General features: G+C 43.4%; 1 protein-coding gene across 4 annotated transcripts in view; it reads right to left on the bottom strand.

Moving 5' to 3' along the window:
* Positions 1–350: 350 nt before the first annotated feature.
* The window catches only part of LOC115112751 (E3 ubiquitin-protein ligase Arkadia-like), a 59,032-nt gene continuing 35,570 nt past the window's right edge, over positions 351–23,812 (bottom strand). The window contains exons 4-15 of one of the 4 annotated variants that reach the window (XM_065013087.1): positions 13,817–13,974; positions 7,855–8,049; positions 7,339–7,691; positions 5,746–6,004; positions 4,778–5,135; positions 4,495–4,620; positions 4,177–4,294; positions 3,619–3,699; positions 3,325–3,420; positions 2,933–3,025; positions 2,323–2,426; positions 351–1,931 (exon numbers count right to left, since the gene is read on the bottom strand). In XM_065013087.1, coding sequence (XP_064869159.1) covers positions 1,811–1,931; positions 2,323–2,426; positions 2,933–3,025; positions 3,325–3,420; positions 3,619–3,699; positions 4,177–4,294; positions 4,495–4,620; positions 4,778–5,135; positions 5,746–6,004; positions 7,339–7,691; positions 7,855–8,049; positions 13,817–13,974 — 2,062 coding nt within the window. In that variant the 3' untranslated portion in view covers positions 351–1,810. Of the gene's footprint in view, positions 1,932–2,322; positions 2,427–2,932; positions 3,026–3,324; positions 3,421–3,618; positions 3,700–4,176; positions 4,295–4,494; positions 4,621–4,777; positions 5,136–5,745; positions 6,008–7,338; positions 7,692–7,854; positions 8,050–13,816; positions 13,975–23,812 lie in introns of all 4 variants that reach the window. The other 3 variants (XM_065013086.1, XM_065013088.1, XM_065013089.1) reach the window with 3 other exon arrangements.

Genomic DNA, 23,812 nt, shown 5'->3' on the forward strand with positions numbered 1-23,812 from the left:
CTGAAATGTAGGCTTTCCATAACAAAATGGTTGAATACTTATTGACTCAAGACACTTCAGCTTTTCATTTTTAATTCATTTGTTAAAAAAAAAAAGGAGAAAAAAAAGGAAAACTTTATTCATTCCACTTTAACATAACATTATGGGGTATTGTGTGGAGGCCAATGACAAGCAAATCTAAATGTAATACATTTTAAATTCAAGCTATAACACATTTGGAAAAAGTCTAGGGGTGTGAATACCAAGTGTTAACAATATTTTTGTCAGTAGTAGATCCCTCAATGTGCAGTTGTGAAATATGGACAAACATGCATAGGTGAATGGTAAGGCACAAATAAACAGACACAGGAAAGAGTTCTAACTTTATTAATATTATTTTAAAACTAATATAAATCCCATGGAATATCATACTGGTGCCATTAAGTCTATGACTGCATGGATACCTGCCATAAGTACTGCATTCCAACACTCCATTCAAAATTATTATTTTTTTCCAAAACTCAGCAATCAGAGTGGAAATACATGGCCTCAGCGCACTCTCTTTACAACACTCCTGTCTGTTCTCTCCTGTGCAAGTATATGCAAGTTAGCAAGTCGAGAATAATATTAGTGTTATCTTTTCAATGGCAGCAAAGAGAGATTGCTGCTGCACAGCTACAGAGCGAGAGAGAGCGAGAGAGAGAGAGAGAGAGAGAGAGTGTAGGTAAGAACAATGATCTGGGACGTAAGAATATTCAGCTACTTATGTATTATTCTGAGCTGAGCGCTGCGTATTTCCCTCTGGGAAAAAAAATAAACGGAGGATAAACGAAAAGCAAGGATAAACCAACGCCATTCCCAGTTTCCAAACAACAGATATCCCCAGGTTGTAGGCTCATGTGAAACTGGTTGCATCTGTGGGCCTGAGATCCCCTTATAGAACCCAGTTTTCAATCTGGGGCCTGTCTGAGGGAGAAATCCAAACAGAACACAGACTGTATCCTCAGCAGACCTCAACAATCATTCCATTGAAAAAGAACAGTCAAGAACAGATGTGACATTCATTTTCTTTTTCTCTAAAATACATTAGATGACGTGTGAATGGTGTTTAGTCAAATCAAGGTGGTGCAGGGGAGGTGTAAGACACGCATGTGCATTTTCTGGGAGATGAGGTGAAGTTTGAGTTTATTCCCACTCTAGAAATACTGGGTGAACATGAATACAGCAGCTGATCAGTTTAACATGATATTTTCCTAATTAAGGAATGTATTGTTTTACCTTCTTAGAAATAAAATGTCTTCCACTAGCAAACCACATTGTCTAAACATAAACTAATCAATACAATGATCGGTAAAATGAGTCCTGCAATGTTTTTAAATGGAGGTTAACGTTCTACTCCAGTAAAGCAGGGCATTAGGTATATAGAAATGCTTCTTTACTAGAGCAGCTATCCTCACCTGCAAGTTGTTAGGCCATGAGAAGCCCACAATATATGTGCAAAGAAATGCATTGCGAGGAGCCATGCAAAAAAATAAAAAAATAAAATAAAATAATATATGACACGAGGAAACAATCAAAAGCTACATAAAAGCTTTATAAATACAATAACATTTTAAATCCTTAATGGAGATGTCAATTCGAGCAGTATTGTACTGTGTGATAGCTGGCACTCTAGGCTCAACACTTCTTTAGCCTGAAGTTTTTTATTTTCTCATAGTGGATCTGCGCAGGTAATTCATGCCCTCTTTGGTTGACTGCAGTACTGAAGAAAATTTCAAAACAAAACAACAAATAAAGAAAATTCCAACAAAGAGTTGTTAGAAAAACAGCATCAACTCTCAACGGCAGACAACTGCGCCTCGATGTCCACTCTGCAGATGGGGCACTTCTTATTGGTGAGGAGCCATTGGTCCACACACAGTTGATGGAAGAGATGCATACAAGGTAGGCGTCTGTGGAAGAGAGAATATATTGTTAGACTTTGAATTCCATCTTCATAATGAAAAAATCCTGTAAAGTTGGAAGGAAATGACAATGAATACATTTTTTCATTTGGTTTGCTGAAAGATGGAAAATTATCATTCATACATTACAGTTCTTACATTATACCAACAGAGGGCAGAAACTCTTAAACTCACTTGATCACATATGTTGAGCTCCAGAAATGTCCTCTGAGACCAGTCATTTTCAGGCACTCAAAGGATTGGCTTTTCTGCTGATTACTATACTTTTGGGTGTTGAGAAAATCTCCACGGCATATGAAGAGAAATGTGGGAAAGGAGTGTTCGTTCTCACACAAAAACAGCCCCGCATTAAAACACACACGCTACAGTGTAACTGTACCTGACGTCCTCCCCTTCCTCCAGTATTGACAGACAGATGGTGCATTTCTCCTCTGTGTCTTCGTCCGCCCCCTCATCTTCTTCTTGCTTACCATGCAGCTTTCTCTGTTAATGGAAACATTGGAAAACACCATTATAGATACACAGCTGTTTCCACAAAGACAACTTGTATTCACATTATAAAGACGCATTACAAACAGGGAAGGCTGACTGAGACCATTCTATGAGGGTTACCGTCAAACACAATAAATGTATTCTGGGTTCACAGGCTGTAAACATTACAGGTACAGACCAACTTGCGAATAAACTATCCTTTATGACTGATAGAGGGCTTACTGTATACAGAACAAGCATTATGAGGGTGAACACATATCCCTATGAGGACAGAGATAATGGTCATTTTGTCCTGGCTACAAAACATGTCATGTCATCCCTATGATCAAGATAATATGGATTTTAAAAAATATATTTAAATAAATATATATATATATTTTTTTAATCTATCAAATGTTTCTACTGCCGAATCCCCTTGCCCCCAAACCTACTACCATTAACAACTATAAATGAGCAGAGACATGTTTCCAAATTGAATTTGTTCATTTTTTTCTCACCGAGTCTGAGGTTGCGTGCATATTTTTCCCAATAGTTGCCCATGCTTCAGGGGTTAACTGTTCGTCAATGTCTCGCTCAGTCTCCAACACCTTCTGTATTGGGCAGCAGGTTATTAGGTTACTTATTTAAATGCATTTGGAAAACTAGATGGAATCTTTCCCTACAATGTTTTCTAAGGCTGCAACTTTGGTTGAAAGGGACACCTAGTTTCTACAGCATCTGATTTAACGATAGCAATACATTCATATTTTGAAAGGAGCACAAAATAACCACTGTGAGTGTGCACTCTGTCCCAGAATAGAATCTTGTGCAGACATGCATCACAGCAAACTACATAGGATATGTTCTGAAACACACACACAGACACACACTTTTATAGGAGTGCTCTCACCTTTTTGTACTTGTGTGGGTAAGTGCACCTCTCTATAGTTCCCTGAGAGGCCCCTCGGTTCACAGTCCCCAATCTCTCCTCTAAATGCAGCAGATCCTGAGGAAATAGGGCAGGAAAACAACCCAACGTGAGACTCTGCCAACTCAGTTCCACACAGCTCATAAGCCACAGCCATAACACGCTCTCAGCTCTTTCATAACTAATTACCAGGGCCAGGAGAGTTTCCTCACCCCTTGACATGTGCAGGAAAAACTCCAGTCCCTAGTTACTATATCTTCACTAATTGAGTGTTACCTCATAAGTTCGTCCAAATCCAGTCATTCTGGATGAGATGTAGCGAATGTGCGGGTAGGTTACTTCAGACATGCCAGTGTGCTGTGAGGAAGGAGGCAAAACAATTCCATGGAAATATGTTCACTTCAGTGGAGTACAGTCATTTGTTTCTATAGGCTACAGTTCATGAAGCACATATAGCGATATAGCATTATCAACGAAGTCTGCTGACACTGCTTGACTTGGGTATGAAGTCCGGTTAGCATTGCCAAAAACTGCATTTTTAATAACCACAGAAGTCTCACAATTTCATATCTTCTGACATTGTGCATTAAATTTTAACATCTTTTCAAAGGGGCATCCATTGATTTCAGGCTGCTGGTTATGTTGAATATGCACTTGAAATGCCTTACGGGCCACCATTAATTGCCAATGCATTATTCATGTGGCCCAACAAACCATCCCTGAAATAACAGATGTTATAAATAGAGGGCTAGCATCATTCATCTAAGCCATACTTCTCATGTATTCTAACGTAGGCACGTGTGCTTAGAGTGAGGGTGCCAGTCGTGCACTCACCATGAAGGGGATGGGGAAGTGGTGCAGTCTTGGGGGAGGGTGGTAGTGGGGCAGGTGAGGGTGCAGGTGTCCTGAAGGATATGGTGCCACGGTCACTCCAGCCTCGATACCCAGCTCCCTACAGAAGAAAACCAGACCAACAACAGTCCTCATCAACTCATAGACATTGACATCACGGTGAACAGTGAAGATGAGGGCATGCATGACTGACAATATCCTTTGCGCACAGCAGACCACACATACGTCGGTATTTTTTTTTAAAGACTCTCGGCCCTACACGCAAGGCACTGGCCCTCCACTGCTCTAAATGGTACTAACCATGCAGTCCTCTGCTCAGATTGGCGTGGGTGGGACGACATGGTCTGGGGCACGTGGATGTGGTGGCCATGGCCGTAGTTGGGGTGCATTCTGTGGGGGTGTGGAGGGGGGCGCTCATGTGCTCGTCTGGAGAAAGGAGAAGAAAGAGGGGTGTATCAGAAACATGAGATGGAAAATACCATAATATTGTCACTGTAATCAGACAATTGGAAGCTACTGTCTGTGCTTGCAGTTGTGTTGCTGCCATCAGACGGGTTGGACCGGGGCCAGAGGCTACACTCACGTGGGGTGTTGCATCATCCTGCGTCTCTGGACCTCCATCCTCTGTAGCATCTCGTGCTGGTGCAGCCTCTGCACAGAGGTCCCCAGTGCAGGCATGTGGTGCTGCAGGGCCTGGTGCTCCGCGGGCAGGTGTTGGGGTGCACTGGAGCCTGTGAGGTGGTGGGCGGGCAGAGGGGCAGGGGGTGGGGGCACGGCATGGCCAGGGGGGTGAGAAGGCAGGGGCGTGTGGAAGGGATGGACGGGGTGGGGGATGACGTAGTCACCCTGTGGAGTGGGCTGAGGAGGGGGAGGAGGGTTAGCATGGGAATGGGGGCAGGTGTTAGAGGGCTGGTGGTGCAGGGAGCGTGCCAGGGGAGCGTCTGGGTGTCAGAGAGACAGAGTGAGAATGGTGGGAGAAAGTTGAGAAGTAGTTAGTAACACCTTACCAGATCGCCTTTAAGTCCCCTTCCTAATGATGACACCTGATCATCATCAGTTATGACTCTCCTCACTGAAACATGCTGCCTGGCTGTTCCCTGTGCTGAGCAGGTCTCCCACCTGAGACCCCGGACAGACCCAGCCCCTCCCTCCCTCCCTACTGGAGCCCCGCTACACTCCTTCTCATTCCACACAGAGCTATTCTGAGGAGAACCAGCAATTAACAAGGCCTGTTTGGTAGCACACCCGCAGCACTTAGCACATTAAACATCAGGTGTTTCTCTTAATTACTATTAGCACTGGGTTTCAAGAGTGCTGTTGTCGGCATAATCTTTCAAGGTCTGGTGGTAATAGTTACTGTATAAATCCTAAAGGGTCACATCTTTAGTACAGTAGTATGCAGGTTCTGCATGGGAATAATACACTATAGTTACTACTGCAGCATTTCATTTTCCTATCAAATCAACACTTAAACAAAAGACACCATAAAATAATATCACCTCCCAAAATAAAAGGCCATTTCCCTTTTGGTGCAGATGTAGCTCTACTCACAGGAGGGGTGCATGAAGTGCCTGCAGGTGGATAGCTGTGGCTGTGGCTGAGGCTGGGCCACCATGGCTGAGCTGAAGGAGTCCACCACTGTGCTGGGCTGGCTGGGCCCTGGCCCCGTTGCATTCTGGGAGTTGTAGGCAGCGGGCCGCGACGTGGAGCCTGGGCAGCACGGGTCAAAGGCTGAGGTGCCATGGAAACTACCGGCCCCGCTGCCCCCGCCGCTCCGCAAGCCACTGTTGCTCAGGTCGACCGGCAGAGTCTGCTTGGGAGGGGAGAGAGAGACAGGAGGGTTGGAGAGGAGGGGAATGAAAAGGAAAGAATAGGGGTGAGAGATACAGGGAGGGGAGGTATGGAGAGAGTAGAACCAGACGATGATGTTATGGTGCTACTATCTGACTTTGATCTTTGTAGTGACAGAATATATAACCAACTAGTAAAACACTAAACTAAAACCACAGGGCTTCATGGTCCAGCCAGCACAAAGTACAAGATACAAGTACAAGACAATGGGCTTCACAGTTTAGACTGCAGTAAACTGGCTGAGAAAATGCAATCTAAGTGATGGAGTTTCAAATCATAGTAGCAGCCATCCCTCGTTGAATTATTCGAATAAATAATCATATTTAGACTGATGCATAAAACATGACTTATTCACCTTATGCAGGCAGTATGTCTCCTTTCTCTGAGCTGTAGCTGAGGGCGGTACCTACATGTAGGCCAAACCCATCAAAGGGTACAGTATTTTGCCTCACCCATGAAACTACTTCCTCCTTTTCATGGTAGAGACCTGACGGCCCAGTTTTGAATACTTGCACCAGCCCTGCATGAATTATGTAGGAATCAGAGAGTATCAAGACAGAGAGACGGAGGTCTATGGAGGGAGCCCCTAACCTGACCTGCAGACACAGCCCTCTCAACCCCAACCCAACTCATTACACTTTAACCACACACTGCTCCACTTTGATGGTAAATAATACAATCCAGCAGCTCCTAACAATTAGCAGAATTTAAATTATTCAGTGGTGAATCTGGCTTCAAGGGAGGTTGCCAGCTAGATCCTTTGTAACGTTTTTGTTAAGATACCAGTTATTTGTCTGTTTCAGTTCCTATTCTGTTTTTTCCTTCTTAATCCTTTTTAAAATCACCTTGAATCGGATTCATTGACTAGTGCAGATATTGACGGAGCCTTTTGTTTAGATACACAAAGACTTGGTCAAAGATGCATTTGAATGCGATGGTGCCATCTGCCAGGGAGAACATTGGCTTACATAGTTTACTAAAACTATAAATTATTTCTAATTTATCTCCAGCTATTGTGGGGGGAAAAGGCAGTCTTTTATCTCCTCAAATTCTATTCATCTTGCCTACTTTTATAGATTTGGGGCAAAAAATAAAATACTTTCAAGATTTAAGAAATCAACATTTTTAATATGGACTATATTTATAAAATGTTACTGCTATAAGAAATGCATAAATTCTCTGGTCGATATATTAAAGTTGGGGAAACCAAAAACAGGAAGCAGAAGTAACAGCCAAACCTCCAACAATGCTACAACGTAAAAAACATAACAGGGTGTTGATGCTCAGGCCTACCTGGTCGTGGTATTGGGTGGAGCTGCTGCTGCTGATCCCTCCCCCTCTGCATGGTGCAGGCAGGGCAGTGGGTCTCTCTAGGGGGCAGCTGGACTCAGGAAAGGGCAGAGTGGGTGGAGGTTGGTGCTGAGGCATGTGGTGATGGTGGTGGTGGAAGTGGTGGGCGTGGCTGTGCTGCTGGGAGCCCGGCTGCTGGGAGGGCTGGGCCTGCAGGCAGCTGGAATGGCCCAGGGTCATGTGACCAGGGGAGGGCCCTCCGCAGGGGGAGTGCTGCGGGCAGCAGGAGGGTAACCTGGGCATGGCCGCGCCCCCACTCTCTCCTGCCACGCCGGATGAGGCTCTTCTACTCTCATCTGATAGAGAGATGGAAAACACCTTTAAGCTTCAATCATTATTCATAGATGACCCACAGGGAAGATTACTAAACTTATAAAAGGCACACATCCTAATCCTTATAAAGGCACACTTATAACGGTTGACATCATGGCTTTCTGGAGAGTCTATGGTCTGACTTACCCTCTGTGCCTGCGGTACCCCTTGGCCCCTGTGCCAGCGTGCTGTCTGGGGCTGAGCCTTGACCAGGGCAGTTGGTGGAGGGGCCCGGAGCATCGTGGGGCTCTGAGGTAGAGGTATGATGAGAGGAGGATGAAGACGAGGAGCTGACAGTCTGAGGGTGAATGCTGTCAGAGGTGGATGGCACGACAGAGAGATCTGAGGTAGGGAAGACAGACAAGTAAACAGAGTAAATAGGTGGGAATTTATTATGTAGCACACATATCTGTGTGTGTGTAGCAGGGTTTCCGTCAGGAAAATGTGGCGCCGGACATTTGACCAGCAGCATTTTAATTTACCGGACCCATACGCATTGGATGCATAACCTATTAGGGCATCCACCCAAAGTGCTCAGAGTGACAGAAATCACATGTATATTATGGTAATTCATAAAAACTAAACATGCAAGTCAAGGACGCAATGATGTGCAGTCCTTCTTACCAAACTCTGATGTGCACTTTAAAGAGGTTAGAATAACTGTCCACATTTCATTTTCCTCAGCTAACAAGACAAGTAAAGAACAGCAAAATCACTAGCCTATGTCAATCTACTATCCCCCATAGTAGAACATTGACCTATTCTATTGGTCAGCTTGTCGAGAAAGAAATGGCCTATTCCAAAAACTCTGGGACAATTGAGGAACGATAGATCCCAAATTCATACAACCAGTATGCCACATAAAACAAGCGTTACAAAGCAATGAGTCTGATGCAACAGATTAGAACGTTTAGCTTAAAATGTTCATAAACTATTATTTGCGCAGCAAAGCGCACAAGGCAGTAAGCTACGATCACATTTTTGTTCCATAACCCAATTAGCGGGAAAACACTTGTTAAAAGGGCACGTGATTGCAGAAATTTAGAAAGAGGGGAGATCTAATCTGCAACAACCTGCATGGTTTGCTAATATGACTAGGATTGTGCCTTCGGCTACCGGACAATGAAAGAAAGTTTATATCAAATGATTGCCTTCACGGATTTGGTCTGATTTTGGATAGGCTACTTTGAAGCAAATTAAGACATGCCTCATACAATGGCTTGCAAAAGTATTCACCCCCATGGCATTTTTGCTATTTTGTTGCCTTACAACCTGGAATTAAAATGGATTTTGGGGGGGTTGTATCATTTGATTTACACAACATGCCTACCACTTTGAAGATGCAAAATATTTTTTATTGTGAAACAAACAAGAAATAAGACAAAAAAAACAGAAAACTTGAGGGTGCATAACTATTCACCCCCCTAAAGTCAATACTTTGTAGAGATACCGTTTGCAGCAATTACAGCTGCAAGACTCTTGGGGTATGTCTCTATAAGCTTGGCACATCTAGCCACTGGGATTTTTGCCTATTCTTCAAGGCAAAACTGCTCCAGCTCCTTCAAGTTGGATGGGTTCCGCTGGTGTACAGCAATCTTTAAGTCATACCACAGATTCTCAGTTGGATTGAGGTCTGGGCTTTGACTAGGCCATTCCAAGACATTTAAAGGTTTCCCCTTAAACCACTCAACTGTTGCTTTAGCAGTATGCTTAGGGTCATTGTCCTGCTGGAAGGTGAACCTCTGTCCCAGTCTCAAATCTCTGGAAGACTGAAACAGGTTTCCCTCAAGAATTTCCCTGTATTTAGCTCAATCCATCATTCCTTCAATTCTGACCAGTTTCACAGTCCCTGACGATGAAAAATATCCCCCCGGCATGATGCTGCCACCACCATGCTTCACTGTGGGAATAGTATACTCGGGGTGATGAGAGGTGTTGAGTTTGCGCCAGACATAGCGCTTACCTTGATGGCCAAAAAGCTATATTTTAGTCTCATCTGACCAGAGTACCTTCTTCCATATGTTTGGGGAGTCTCCCACATGCTTTTTGGCGAACAGGTAACGTGTTTGCGTATTCATTTTCTTTAAGCAATGGCTTTTTTCTTGCCACTCTTCCGTAAAGCCCAGCTCTGTGGAGCGTACAGCTTAAAGTGGTCCTATGGACAGATACTCCGATGTTCAATTTCGGATATTTTTTATAACCCAACCTTGATCTGTACTTCTCTACAACTTCATCCCTGACCTGTTTGGAGAGCTCCTTTGTCTTCATAGTGCCGCTTGTTTGGTGGTGCCCCTTGCTTAGTAGTGTTGCAGACTCTGGGGCCTTTCAGAACAGGTGTAAATATACTGAGATCACGTGACCGATCATGTGACACTTAGTTAAATTTAGTCCACCTGTGTGAAATCTAATTATGTGACTTCTGAAGGTAATTGGTTGCACCAGATCTTATTTAGGGGCTTCATAGCAAAGGGGGTGAATACATATGCATGCACCATTTTTCCTTTTATACATTTTTTGAAACAAGTTATTTTTTTCATTTCACCAATTTCACTTCACCAATCCAAATAAAAATCTATTTAATTTACAGGTTGTAATGCAATAAAATAGGAAAAACCCTAGGGGGATGAATACTTTTGCAAGGCACTGTATGTATTAAAATGTTCAGGTTTCAAACAATTAAGTATATATATATACACTCAGTGTAAGCCTACTATACACACGGCAATTTTATCTGCTTTCTATTTATTTATTTTTAAAATCGGCCAAAAGCTGTCTGTTACCGGTGAACGGAAACCCTGGTGTGTAGACTGGCTGCAGTGGCTTGGCAGCCAGGGAGAAGAAGAGACCTCATTAGCATTCCACAGTGTGCGCTCCATCTGCTTTTCATACTCACAAATTAATTTCTCCTCCTCCTCCAAAGAAATGCAAATAGGCTCATATCTCACACTGCTCTGTTATTCTGTTATCAGTCACACAGTGCGAGACCATAAAGAAAATGCACCAAATTGGACTTAAGTCACATTAATGCTTTGGTCTGGTTTGCTAATGCCTCAGGTTAGAGGGCAAACTGGTCTGGGAAAACATAGCCATTAGCCAGAGATATGCAGGATGTTGGAATGGTAAAGCCATTACAAAAACAGTCAGTCCACACCTGATATATAATAATAATAAATTGAATGTATCATTTGATTTTCATTGAAATAAATAAAAACAATAAACAACTAGACAGAGAAACTGAAACAAAGAACCCAGATGACACTACAAGGGACATGGAACACAGCTATATCTAATGGAGGACCTTCCTAAAGAGGAGGGATTTCAGGTCATTTTTAAAAGGTGTATATGTAATGGCTTGGGGCTGTCATGAATGTATGAACTGAACTGGAGTAAGCCTATACATCTGGTGAGAATAATGTATGTACAGTTGAAGTCGGAAGTTTATGTACACCTTTGCCAAATACATTTAAACTCTGTTTTTCACAATTCCTGACATTTAATCCAAGTACAAACTCCCTCTCTTAGGTCAGTTAAGATCACCACTTAATTTTAAGAATGTGAAATGTAAGAATAATAGTAGAGAGAATTATTTATTTCAGCTTTAATTTCTTTCATCACATTCCCAGCGGATCAGAAGTTTATATGCACTCAATTAGTATTTGGTAGCATTGCCTTTAAGTTGTTTAACTTGGGTCAAACATTTTGGGTAGCCTTCCAATTGCTTCCACAATAAGTTGGGTGAATTTTGGCCCATTCCTCCTGACAGAGCTGGTGTAACCGAGTCAGGTTTGTAGGCCTCCTTGCTCACACACACCTTTTTCAGTTCTGCCCACAAATTATCTATGGGATTGAGGTCAGGGCTTTGTGATGGCCACTCCAATACCTTGAATTTGTTGTCCTTAAGCCATTTTGCCACAACTTTGGAAGTATGCTTGGGGTTATTGTCCATTTGGAAAACCCATTTGCGACCAAGCTTTAACTTCCTGACTGATGTCTTGAGATGTTGCTTCAATATATCCACATAATTTTCCTTCCTCATGAGGCCATCTATTTTGTGAAGTGCACCAGTCCCTGCTGCAGCAAAGCACCCCCACAACATGATGCTGCAACCCCTGTGCTTCATGGTTGGGATGGTGTTCCTCAGCTTGCAAGCCTCCCCCTCTTTCCTCCAAACATAACGATGGTTATTATGATCAAACAGTTCTATTTTTGTTTCATTAGACCAGAGGACATTTCTCCAAAAAGTACGATCTTTGTCCCCATGTGCAGTTGCAAACTGTAGTCTGGCTTTTTTATGGCGGTTTTGGAGCAGTGGCTTCTTCCTTGCTGAGCGGCTTTTCAGGTTATGTCGATATAGGACTCGTTTTACTGTGGATATAGATACTTTTGTACTGGTTTCCTCCAGCATCTTCACAAGAACCTTTGCTGTTGTTCTGGGATTGATTTGCACTTTTCGCATCAAAGTATGTTCATCTATAGGAGACTAAATGCGTTTCCTTCCTGATCGGTATGTCGGCTGCGTGGTCCATTGATGTTTATACTTGCGTACTATTGTTTGTACAGATGAACGTGGTACCTTCAGGCGTTTGGAAATTGCTCCCATGGATGAAGCAGACTTGTGAAGGTCTACAATTTTTTTCTGAAGTCTTGGCTGATTTCTTTTGATTTTCCCATGATGTCAAGCAAAGAGTTTGAAGGTAGGCCTTGAAATACATCCACAGGTACACCTCCAATTGACTCAAATTATGTCAATTAGCCTATCAGAAGCTTCTAAAGCCATGACATCCTTTTCTGGAATTTTCCAAGCTGTTTAAAGGCACAGTCAACTTGGTGTATGTGAACTTCTGACCCACTGGAATAGTGATACAGTGAAATAATCTGTCTGTAAACAATTGTTGGAAAAATTACTTCTGTCATGCACAAAATAGATGTCCTAACTGACTTGCCAAAACTATAGTTTGTTAAAAAGACATTTGTGGAGTGGTTGAAAAACTAGTTTTAATGACTCCAACCTAAGTGTATGTAAACTTTCAACTTCAACTGTATATGAATTGGGGATGATTAAATACACAGCTCTTAAATGGACTTTGTAATTAAATGTAGGCTATACTCATCAGGAGTCGGCTGCATGTCCCCTAAATCCAGAGTGAAACCCTTTACCCACATAAGCTTTAATACTGCCAGGTGTATTTCATTAATTGTGCCTAATGCCTCCACATTTACAATGAAGAGCATGCTTCTGGCTACTGCTCCAGTGGCTGGCATAACTGTGACCTTTTATCATGTTACAAACATGATAGGATTGACAGTATGAAACGACATGCATCAGAAATGCATTGGGTTGATGTGTAAAAGCCAACCAATGAAAGAGCAGACACTCTCAGGGGCACGGTTGCTATTAATATCCCTCCATTTGATGAAAAGATACAGATTAATCATTATTAAAACAGTGCTCGCTTACGGGAACATTTCAAATTGAATTGTGATGACAGGACAATTCTTATTTCAAGTTAGCGACAGCCACTCGCTCCCAGGTTTGGAGAGATGTGTGGAAGAAGCTAGCTAATCCAATTAAACAATCGAGTGTAAATGAGAGTATTTAATTTGACATGTAATATTTCCCAACCCCCTACGCAGTGTCGAGCTGGATCATGTAAGAAAGCATGAAACTCATCTAAATCCAAGTATTGGATGCCCACATTCACATGCTGTGCGACAGTCCGGCTACCGTAAGCAGCATCTATGAAAAAGCTGTTCCCCGATGTAATTGATTTTTACACATATAATCACCAGATCTATTTTCTTTCTGCCTCAAGAGTAAACTTGCTTCTCTGGACAGACGGACGGACGGTCCAGAGAAGCAAGTTTACTGCATAGACAGACAGACAGACAAAACATGCAACCATTTGTATGTTGCTCATGTAAAAATGACTGTCCTTAAGAGGACTACTGTAAACTCGCCTTTGTGTTGAAAGACGAATGAGCCTAGCTTTGAAAGAAAAGACAGTGGAAAAACAGAGGCCTGAGTCTAAGTCTAGGACGTCTATGTGACTGTTACATCATATAGTTCATCTCAGAGTGGTATTGGGGGTCGGCACGTCCTCATGCTCACCATCCTCGTCCACTGTGAGGTCCACCACCTCCCCGGCACTCTGGCGCAGAGGCTGGATGACGGTAGAGAGGCGGTGGCGGCTGCGCGGCTCCTGGGGACGGTTCTGGGAGCAGCTGGGGCCCCAGTACATCCTGCCGTGGCCCCCCACCGAGCGAGGCCTGTGGACACAAACACACAGCCAGTTAGAGAGGAAGGAGAGGAGAGGGGGGTAAACAACCAGATTAAACAAGGCTTCAGTTTTCAGACTGATTGGGACCACGCTGATAATGCCAGGTTATCTAGACCCTGGGCTACGGTATTGTAACATTGTAACAATTCTATGAGATTGCTGATCACACAGCCCTCTCACTCGAGACCGGTGGTCAGTGGATGAGACCCAGTCAATAAGACTTCATGGAGAAGTGAGAAAATCCAGGCAATTCAGCCCATTTGTCCTCCCAAAGGAAATCTCTTGCTTTCCCAGCCTAATTGTCCTTTAAATAAATATATGAACAACAGTTCATTTTATGATGTCATTTATGTAGTAAAAGGGAAAGTTGAAACGTCGTCATTTGGAGGCAGGAGATGGTCCACACGGCATTTTCTGTGTGATGAGCACAAATCGGGCTCACTTTGGGAGCTGCTGGAACGCCTGGCTGGAAAGTAAATAAGAGCCAGCTGACATGAGTGCTAGCGCTGCAGCTAATTCAAAAAGACAGTCTACACACAGCAGTGCGTGCGCATGAGAGACACACACAGCTGTGCAAACCTTTGAGAACCATATATAAAGATCACGTTTGTTTTACACACATGGTTTCTTCCACCACACCCACTAACAAACTCCAAAACAACCCTGTGGAAAACACAATTCAACATCCAACACACAGAAACACCTATACCTCATTTGGCCTCAGCTACCACACACATTTTCTCAAGTCACAACCATTGTGCATCATTGACTGTGCTCTCTTTCCTCTCCCTTTCGCAGTCTTCCTCTCTCCCCATCTCACTGCCTCACTCTTTCCTCCTGCCTTCCTCTCTCTCGTGTGATGTGGGAGTCCAGAGAGTGTCAGTGTGCCGTAAAGCAGGATGAGAGGGGGGAGCCTAGGGGATAGAGTGCCTGCCGTAAAGCAGGATGAGAGGGGGGAGCCTAGGGGATAGAGTGCCTGCCGTAAAGCAGCCTGTCATGGAGAGATGAGGCTGTGGAAGAGAGGGAGAGCAGTGAACCAGGCCTGAGGGCCAAGACCAGGCTGAGGGAAGGGGAGAGACAGGAGCAGAGAGACTCTTGCTCCTCTCAACACAGGGCTGCTGCTGGAACCTCTAAACCACAGGATGCATCATTAAAACAATAAGATTACAGACAAGCATGGTGGGCTGCTGCTTTTCCAGTGAGACCAGTGTGTGTGTGCACAACAATAGCAACGCCACACACACACCTAAGACTTCTAATAACCAGGCGTGTGAGAGAGTGTGTCCACTCACACTCTGTCTTCTCACACAATTCAGCAGAGGAAATGCCTAACTGCTGTGGGCTGCATTGGTGCTGTGATGTGTGTGTGTGTGTGTGTGTAACAGCAGTCCATTCCATTCCATTTCCTGTCAGATGGACACACTTCAAAACAAACGAAAAAGAACAGAAGGCAACAAAAAACTATTAGTGCAACTTCTGATGTTGGCAATGCAGAATAGAGGAAGGAAAGCCTCCATGGCATGTCCCATGGGGCAGTTCACACACACACCATGTGGAGCAGTGAAGGTGGTACACACAAAGAGCCAGTACAGGAGGTGTGGCTTGATTGCACTGTAATTGGCACCTGCTCTTCCTCTCTCCCACCTCGGGGCCCAGGGAGCAGGCTAGCTCACCTCGGGGCCCAGGGAACAGGCTAGCCGACCTCGGGGCCCAGAGAACAGGCTAGCCCACCAGGGACAAGCACCTAATTACCCACAACGTAGACCTGGGATTATTTTGTAAATACCTGTTTACCACAGTGGCCTCTGAGGGGTGGAGGTGAAGGGAAAACAGAACACAGTAAACATGAACACTGTGGGAACTGGGGGCTTGGCAGGACCAGGGTTTTGCCATCTCCACGCAGATCTGCCAAATGCCTAAGGGCTTAGAGGGGCTCGACAGTGGGGTAGTGTGGGGCTAACTGCAGGGACAGGATCTATGGGCTGTGTATAAAGGCTATGGTACTGGGGAGGGCGACACAATTAAGGGACTCAATAGAATGTGTGTGGAAACAAACAATATGAAGCACCTGGTACTACATTAAACAGCAAGACAGAAGCGCAAGCTGCATGTTCTGCACCAAAATCCAAAGCCTTCACTGATACTGAATATGGCACTTATGCATACTCACACACTCTATCCCAACCATTATCCTCTCTGCACAGTAAACAAAGGATCTTTCAGCGGAAAACTGGTATTGCTCATCCTGCTGCCCTTTAACCTCCACATCCAGTACTCCTCGCTACACCTCCCCCTTCAGAAACAGCCCTTCTCTGCATTCTCCTGCAAGCCAGGGCAGCTTTGGGAGGTGCAGGCAGAGATGGGGAAATAAAACACACACACACACACACACACACACACACACACACACACCCTCCCGTAACTAACTACTCTGCTCATTCACTTCCCGGAAATACCTAGGGAGAATATGGTCAACCTAGCATGAAGAGAGAGGGAGAGAAGGAAGATGGAGGGAGGGAGAGAGATAAGGGGAGAGAGAGATAAGGGGAGAGAGAGTGAAGGGAGTGAGGGATATCTACAGGGAGAGAGAGGGAGCGATACAGTAAGAGAGCGGAGGGAGGGAGATTAAGGAAGAGAGCGAGGGGGTGGGAGGAAGAGTGATAGAGCAAGTGAGGGAGCTCCAGAGAGGGAGGAGGGAGATGGAGAGCAAGGGCTGGGGTGAGGGAGAGAGCAATGCTTATGTAAACCCATCTGTATCACACTCCAAATATTTACAAGCTCTCTGAAAAAGACAGCCCTTTTCTATTTCTTAGAGGGCCCTTACTGATCTCTCCCCCACTTACTGATCTCCCTCCCCCTCTTACGGATCTCACTCACCCCCTTACTGATCTCACTCCCCCACGTTACTGATCCCCCCCTTACCGATCTCTCTCCCCCTTACCGATCCCCCCTTACTGATCTCACCCCCTGAATATTTCTGAAAAGGCCAGGCACGTTTAGCCTTATCAACTCCTGGATAACACTGTTTAAAATAAGTCACAGTGCACAGCCTGAATAAATCTACAGAGGAGCACCGTCAGGGAACAATCAATCACGGACAAGCTAATCGCATGACTGTGGGACAGAGGGAACATGGGAGAAATTAACAGGGCCACTGAAGCTCCAGTCAGACAAGCCAAGTGGGTGAAATCCTCCATTGGGGTTCCAGACCTGCAGAATGGGCTCACTGAGATGGTGAGCCCAGAGAGAGTGGTCAGATGAGCTGGCCTCTGGAAGGGGGGCTTGGCTTCACTGCTAAAAACAACCGGAGGCATGTGGCCTGATCCCCAGTGCAGCTCTTCTCTGGGTATGCTATGCACCATGCAGAGCTATAGAGAGACTCTGCCTGCTCCCCTGCTATTCCACTCCACAGCAGCCTGAACTGGTCTCTAAACCGCTTCTTTAACTGCTCATCCACGCTACTAAACAACAGTATGTTATTACTCTTCTTGTTCCTGCTCTGGTTCCTCTTCGCACACACACACACACACACAGGTCCGGCATTTTCCTGAGATGTGAAGACTTGCTGCTATTAACCCCCTCCCCCTGCCTAGAAAACCCCCCCGGTTTTCCCCCACTCCCCGCATTCCACTCATAGCACACAGCACATACACACAGAGAACTGGGAGCCTGGAGATGAGTCACGTCAACGGTCAGAGCCTGAGAGAGGGAGCGCCACCAACTGACCTTAGGTTTCACACAGAGGGTCCCATTCTGGGAACAGCCAGACACGACTCAACATTTCATTGCACTGCCCTACATACAGAACAAATATCCTTCATCTAAAAACCTACCCTTGAAAACAACATGATCACAATTAGAGGTTGACCGATTAATCGGAATTGCGGATTAATTAGGGCCGATTTCAAGTTTCATAACAATCGGAAATCAGTATTTTTTTACACCTTTATTTAATCTTTATTTAACTAGGCAAGTCAGTTAATAAGAACACATCCTTATTTTCAATGACAGTCTAGGAACAGTGGGTTAACTGCCTTGAGGGGCAGAACGACAGATTTTTACCTTGTCAGCTTGGGGATTCAATCTTGCAACCTTACAGTTAACTTCTCCAACACTCTAACCACCTGCCTCTCATTGCACTCCACGAGGAGCCTGCCTGTTAAGTGAATGTAGTAAGCCAAGGTAAGTTGCTAGCTAGCATTAAACGTATCTTATAAAAAACTATCACTCAATCATAATCACGAGTGAACTACACATGGTTGATGATATTACTAGTTTATCTTGCGGTGCGTATTCACAAAAAAGGACTGTCCTTGCTCCAATGTGTACCTAACCATAAACATCAATGCCTTTCTTAAAATCAATACACAGAAGTATATATTTTTAAACCTGCATATTTAGCTAAAAGAAATCCAGGTTAGCAGGCAATATTAACCAGGTGAAATTGTGTCACTTCTCTTGCATTCATTGCACGCAGAGTCAGGGTATATGCAACAGTTTGGGCCACCTAATTTGCCAGAATTTTACGTAACTATGACATAACATTGAAGGTTGTACAATGTAACAGGAATATTTTGACTTATGGATGCCACCCGTTAGATGAAATACGGAACGGTTCCGTATTTCACTGAAAGAATAAACGTCTTGTTTTCGAGATGATAGTTTCCGGATTCTACCATATTAATGACCTGAGGCTCATATTTCTGTGTGTTATTATGTTATAACTAAGTCTATGATTTGATAGAGCAGTCTGAGCGGTGGTAGGCACCAGCAGGCTCGTAAGCATTCATTCAAACAGCACTTTCGTGGGTTTTGCCAGCAGCTCTTCGCAATGCTTTAAGCATTGCGCTGTTTATGACTTCAAGCTTATCAACTCCCGAGATTAGGCTGGTGTAACCGATGTGAAATTGCTAGCTAGTTAGCGGGGTGCACGCTAATAGCGTTTCAAACGTAACTCGCTCTGAGACTTGGAGTAGTTATTCACCTTGATCTTCATGGGTAACGCTGCTTCGAGGGTGGCTGTTGTCAATGTGTTCCTGGTTCGAGTCCAGGTAGCAGCGAGGAGAGGGATGGAAGCTACACTGTTACACTGGCAATACTAAAGTGCTTATAAGAACATCCAATAGTCAAAGGTTAATGAAATACAAATGGTATAGAGAGAAATAGTCCTAGAATTCCCATAATAACTACAATCTAAAACTTCTTATATTCAAGACTCATGTTAAAAGGAACCACCAGCTTTCATATGTTCTCATGTTCTGAGCAAGGAACTTAAACGTTAGCTTTCTTACATGGCACATATTGCACTTTTACTTTCTTCTCAAACACTTTGTTTTTGCATTATTTAAACCAAATTGAACATGTTTCATTATTTATTTGAGGATAAATTGATTTTATTGATGTATTATATTAAGTTAAAATAAGTGTTTATTCAGTATTGTTGTAATAGTTATTATTACCCCCCCCCTCCAAAAAAGCTGATTAATCGGTATCAGTTTTTTTGGGTCCTCCAATAATCGGTATCGGCATTGAAAAATCATAATCGGTCGACCTCTAATCACAATCCTTGCAGGCACTAAATCTATTATACGATAGGTACTGTAGGCCAATATCATAGGACTCTAACTGGGCAGATATGGAGTTGCCTATTTTAGTGTTTGTAGAATGTGGAGGGGGCTCCTCTCATCCTGAAAATAATGGGAAGTGATGCCACATGACTGATCATACCAGAGAGACAGAGAACCTTCTCTGGCCCCAAAGGGCCTGTTTAGACAGAACACTCCATGACATGGCTGTGCTGTGTACCTCCTCTCTAGCCATCATAGCCATATTTGGCTGATTATCTTCCTGAAAGCATAATGACCGGTTTTAACAAACCATAAACGTATCAATAACAATGCTAGCATGCTATGCCATGAATTACATTAGTAAGGAGCATAATTACACAAGGTGGATTAGCTAGCTAGTTAACACACTATACAGCGACAGGAACCAAGCAATCCACTAACATGCAAGTGAATGACACGGCCTCATTAAGTTTGCACTTATGTAGCTAGCTGAGTATTAACTGAAGCAAATTAGTGGCTCATTCAAGGACACAGCAGCTGGGAGGCTCACCTGTGATTACTAGCAAACTATCTCCTCTCTAGTCAACCATCCATTCCACTGATCAATAGGCCTTACTTACTGCCACCCTGAACATCTGCATGTCATTCAGATGAAATGGAAAAAAACATGAAAATGCACTGGGGTCATTGGGCTGGCCACTCCTGATATATTTAGACCTATGGTATGCTTTGTGAACATCTAGAGATTGGTGACAGGCACAGGGTTGAGAGAATTTGCCTATTAAGAAAACCTGCGGTAAACCTTGAAGTATTTTTAAGTGTCAGAACAGTGTTTTGACCTGCAATGGGATAAAAAGGATACATAAAATCACAGATGTAGGTTTATTTTGTTTACTTTACTCCCCAGATACCTAGCCATTCATTCCATACAAGCAGGGGTGACCAGTCATTCAGGGCTGTTTTGAGCCCCGCCTGTTTAGCTTTTTTTGTTTCCTGTTTTTCACGTTATTTTGGCATTAATACGTGTCACATATCTGTTCGCAAACAATGTAATTGTTGAATTAATTTAAAAAAAATATCACTGAGTTAATAAAGCCACATAACAAGTTGGTCTCTTCTTTGCTTTCTTGAGAAGGGCAGCTCCAAAATGCAGGTGTTTCAGTCTAGCTCAGTGCTTTCGTGGAGGTGGGGCAGCCAGCAGAACATACGGAGCGTAGGGGTTGGTAGTGTTCTCCAGTTGCGCCGTTATTGGCTCAGTGTTCTGTCACGCATGGGGACATTACATTTTTTAGATAAAAAAAGAAAAAATTTAACCTTTATTTACCTAGACAAGTTAGTTAAGAACAAATTCTTAATTACAATGACAGTGTCAGAACAGTGTCAGCGGTGAACTACATCACTGCAAAATCTACGGGTGGAGCTCGAAAATTATTGGGTGCTGCCATAAAATTACATTAGAAGTGTCCATCCAAGAAGGCTTAAGGTCATTGGCCACAGATAAAATGACATCAAATCACGTTAGATCTACAGTAGCTTTGATTGGAATGAAAATCTTAGCTTGCAGTCATCATCATGATTCAAGTCGACAATCTACTGGTAGATCATTTTCAATCCCTGTCATATGTAGATAAATAATAATGAGAAATTATAGATAAAAAGTATCGGTGCTCATCGGCCATAAACACTACACAACAAGTTGTAAATTGTAAATTCAACAATGAGTGGTTTGAAAGGAATCAACAACAAGCATTGCAAAGCAATCACTAGCCTGCTATTCTGGTAGAGTTGGTGTGTGGTCCAACTCTGTGTTTAAGGGTCTCTTTTCCAAGATTAAAAAGGATAAACATTCAACTGCCGTGCTCAAAACTGAGAACTCTTAACTGGGAAATCTCAGACTTCAGTGAGTTCAAGACATCTGGGAACTTGGAAGAAAACGAGCACCAAATGGGAATATACATTTTGAATGGTAATCCAACGCACAATTGCAAGTTGGGAACTCGGGTCTATTTCTAGAGCTCCGACCTCAAGATCACGGACGTCATCATGATTCGCCATTGTTTTTTAATTGTTTTTTAGAGTTCCCAGTTGTTTTGAAAGCACCATAAATCCAGAGAATGCCAGACTGATGATAGAGTTTGATGCCAAAATTTGCCTACGAAGGACCGCTGCGCCACCTTCCTGTTCAAGTGAGCACAGCATAAGACTGAGTCCAAAAATATCTTGTATGCTGCTGCATAAATGTAATATGCCATGTAGATATGTATACTGTAGCTAAGAAAGTAATACTAAATGTATGTTGTGTAGTAAGCTGTTCGTAGCCCATGTCCCTCACTCTAATAATATATATATATATTATCTATTTTCACCTCTTAATTTAACCTACTGTTCTGACTTGGTGGTGCCTATAACCTGTTTTAGAGAAATGCAATCATTGAATATTGTAAGAGCTTTCATTGTCTGCCTATATGCCGCCTTTTTAAAAAAAATTTTTTTTTAATTTGACCTTTATTTTACTAGGCAAGTCAGTTAAGAACAAATTCTTATTTTCAATGACGGCCTAGGAACAGTGGGTTAACTGCCTGTTCAGGGGCAGAACGACAGATTTTGTACCTTGTCAGTTCGGGGATTTGAACTTGCAACCTTTCGGTTACTAGTCCAATGCTCTAACCACTAGGCTACCCTGCCGCTTTATTTATCCTATGGTTCTGAATTGGTGTACAGGGGGAATACTGTAAGAACAGCCCATTTCAAAAGTGCTAAACAAATAGTTATATTGAAAACATCTGTCCTAACTCGCTCATTAATTGAATGTCTTAATCAAAATAACAGATTGCCTCATCCTCATGTCGTCCCCTTACGCCATAGTTTGAACAACAATTGTCAGTAGAAACCACATTTCTTTAAGCAGTCAGCCATATCAGCTATGTTATTTAAAGTCAGTAAATTAGGCTGAATGAACTGTTTTGCTGCCAGACAAGGCTCCGCTGATAGCCAGGACTAGCAGTGGTAAGGTGTTGGGACTGCTGTTGGGACAGCTTTATGTACAGTGCATTTGTAAACCAAGATCGAACTCTTTGGCCTAGCGGCACGTCTAGAGGAAACCTGGCACGATCCCTACGGTGAAGCATGGTGGTGTCAGCATCATGCTGTGGGGATGTGGATGAAAACCTGCACCTGTTCCAACAGGACAACAGACCAGAGAATCTTGTTTCTCATGTTCTGAGTCCTTTAAGTGCCTTTTGGCAAACTCCAAGTGGGCGGTCATGTGCCTTTTACTGAGGTGTGGCTTTTGTCTGGCCAATCTACCATAAAGGCCTGATTGGTGGAGTGCTGCAGAGATGGTTGTCCTTCTGGAAGGTTCTCCCATCTCCACAGAGGAACTCAGGAGCTATGTCAGAGTGACCATCAGGTTTATGGTCACCTCCCTGACCAAGGCCCTTCTCCAATCAATTGAATTTACCACAGGTGGAATCCAATCAAGTTGTGGAAACATCTCAATGATGATCAATGGAAATAGGATGCACCTGAGCTCAATTTGGGCTCTCATAGTAATGGGTCTGAATACTTATGTAAATAAGACATTTGTTTTTTACATTTTTTATTACATTTCAAAAAATAAAAAATAAACTGTTTTTGCTTTGTCATTATGAGGTATTGTGTGTAGATAAATAAATAAAATGTTTTAGCGACTTTAAAATAAGGCTCCAACATAAAAACATTTGGAAAAAGTCAAGGGGTCTGAATACTTTCCGAAAGCACTAACAGTTTGTGGGCACCGTTTGTCACCGTTATAGTGCAATAAATGTATTGTTTAGTGTTGTGTTGTGGCTTTGCTGGCATGTATAAACGTGTTCTACAAGATAAACGCTACAGTAACTGAAACTGACCATTTGATTGCCGGAGCAGAATTTCTGCTGGAATTCTGCTCATTTGTCTCACAAGAGACAACGCATATCACAAACAGAGAGCAATTCATTTGGGTTGACAGAGTGACTTTGCTGGCAGGAGTGAAATTCACAGGCCTTGCTATTTCTGGCAGCAGAGGGTGAGATAATGGAATCAAGCTGGTGGAAATGATTCTCAGCGCTATGCACCAATACACCTCAATAACAATTAAAGAGAGGAGAGGGGTTCAAGGAGAGAAAGACGAGGGGAGACAACTAGAAACAAATCCAAGAGGAACACCACTATAACAGTACCGATATACTGTAACATAGCGCTCGCACACTGGCACTGCTTTAAAATCCCAATGAATGAGAT

The sequence above is a fragment of the Oncorhynchus nerka genome, linkage group LG28, assembly GCF_034236695.1.
Source record: "Oncorhynchus nerka isolate Pitt River linkage group LG28, Oner_Uvic_2.0, whole genome shotgun sequence".
NCBI lineage: Eukaryota > Metazoa > Chordata > Actinopteri > Salmoniformes > Salmonidae > Oncorhynchus > Oncorhynchus nerka.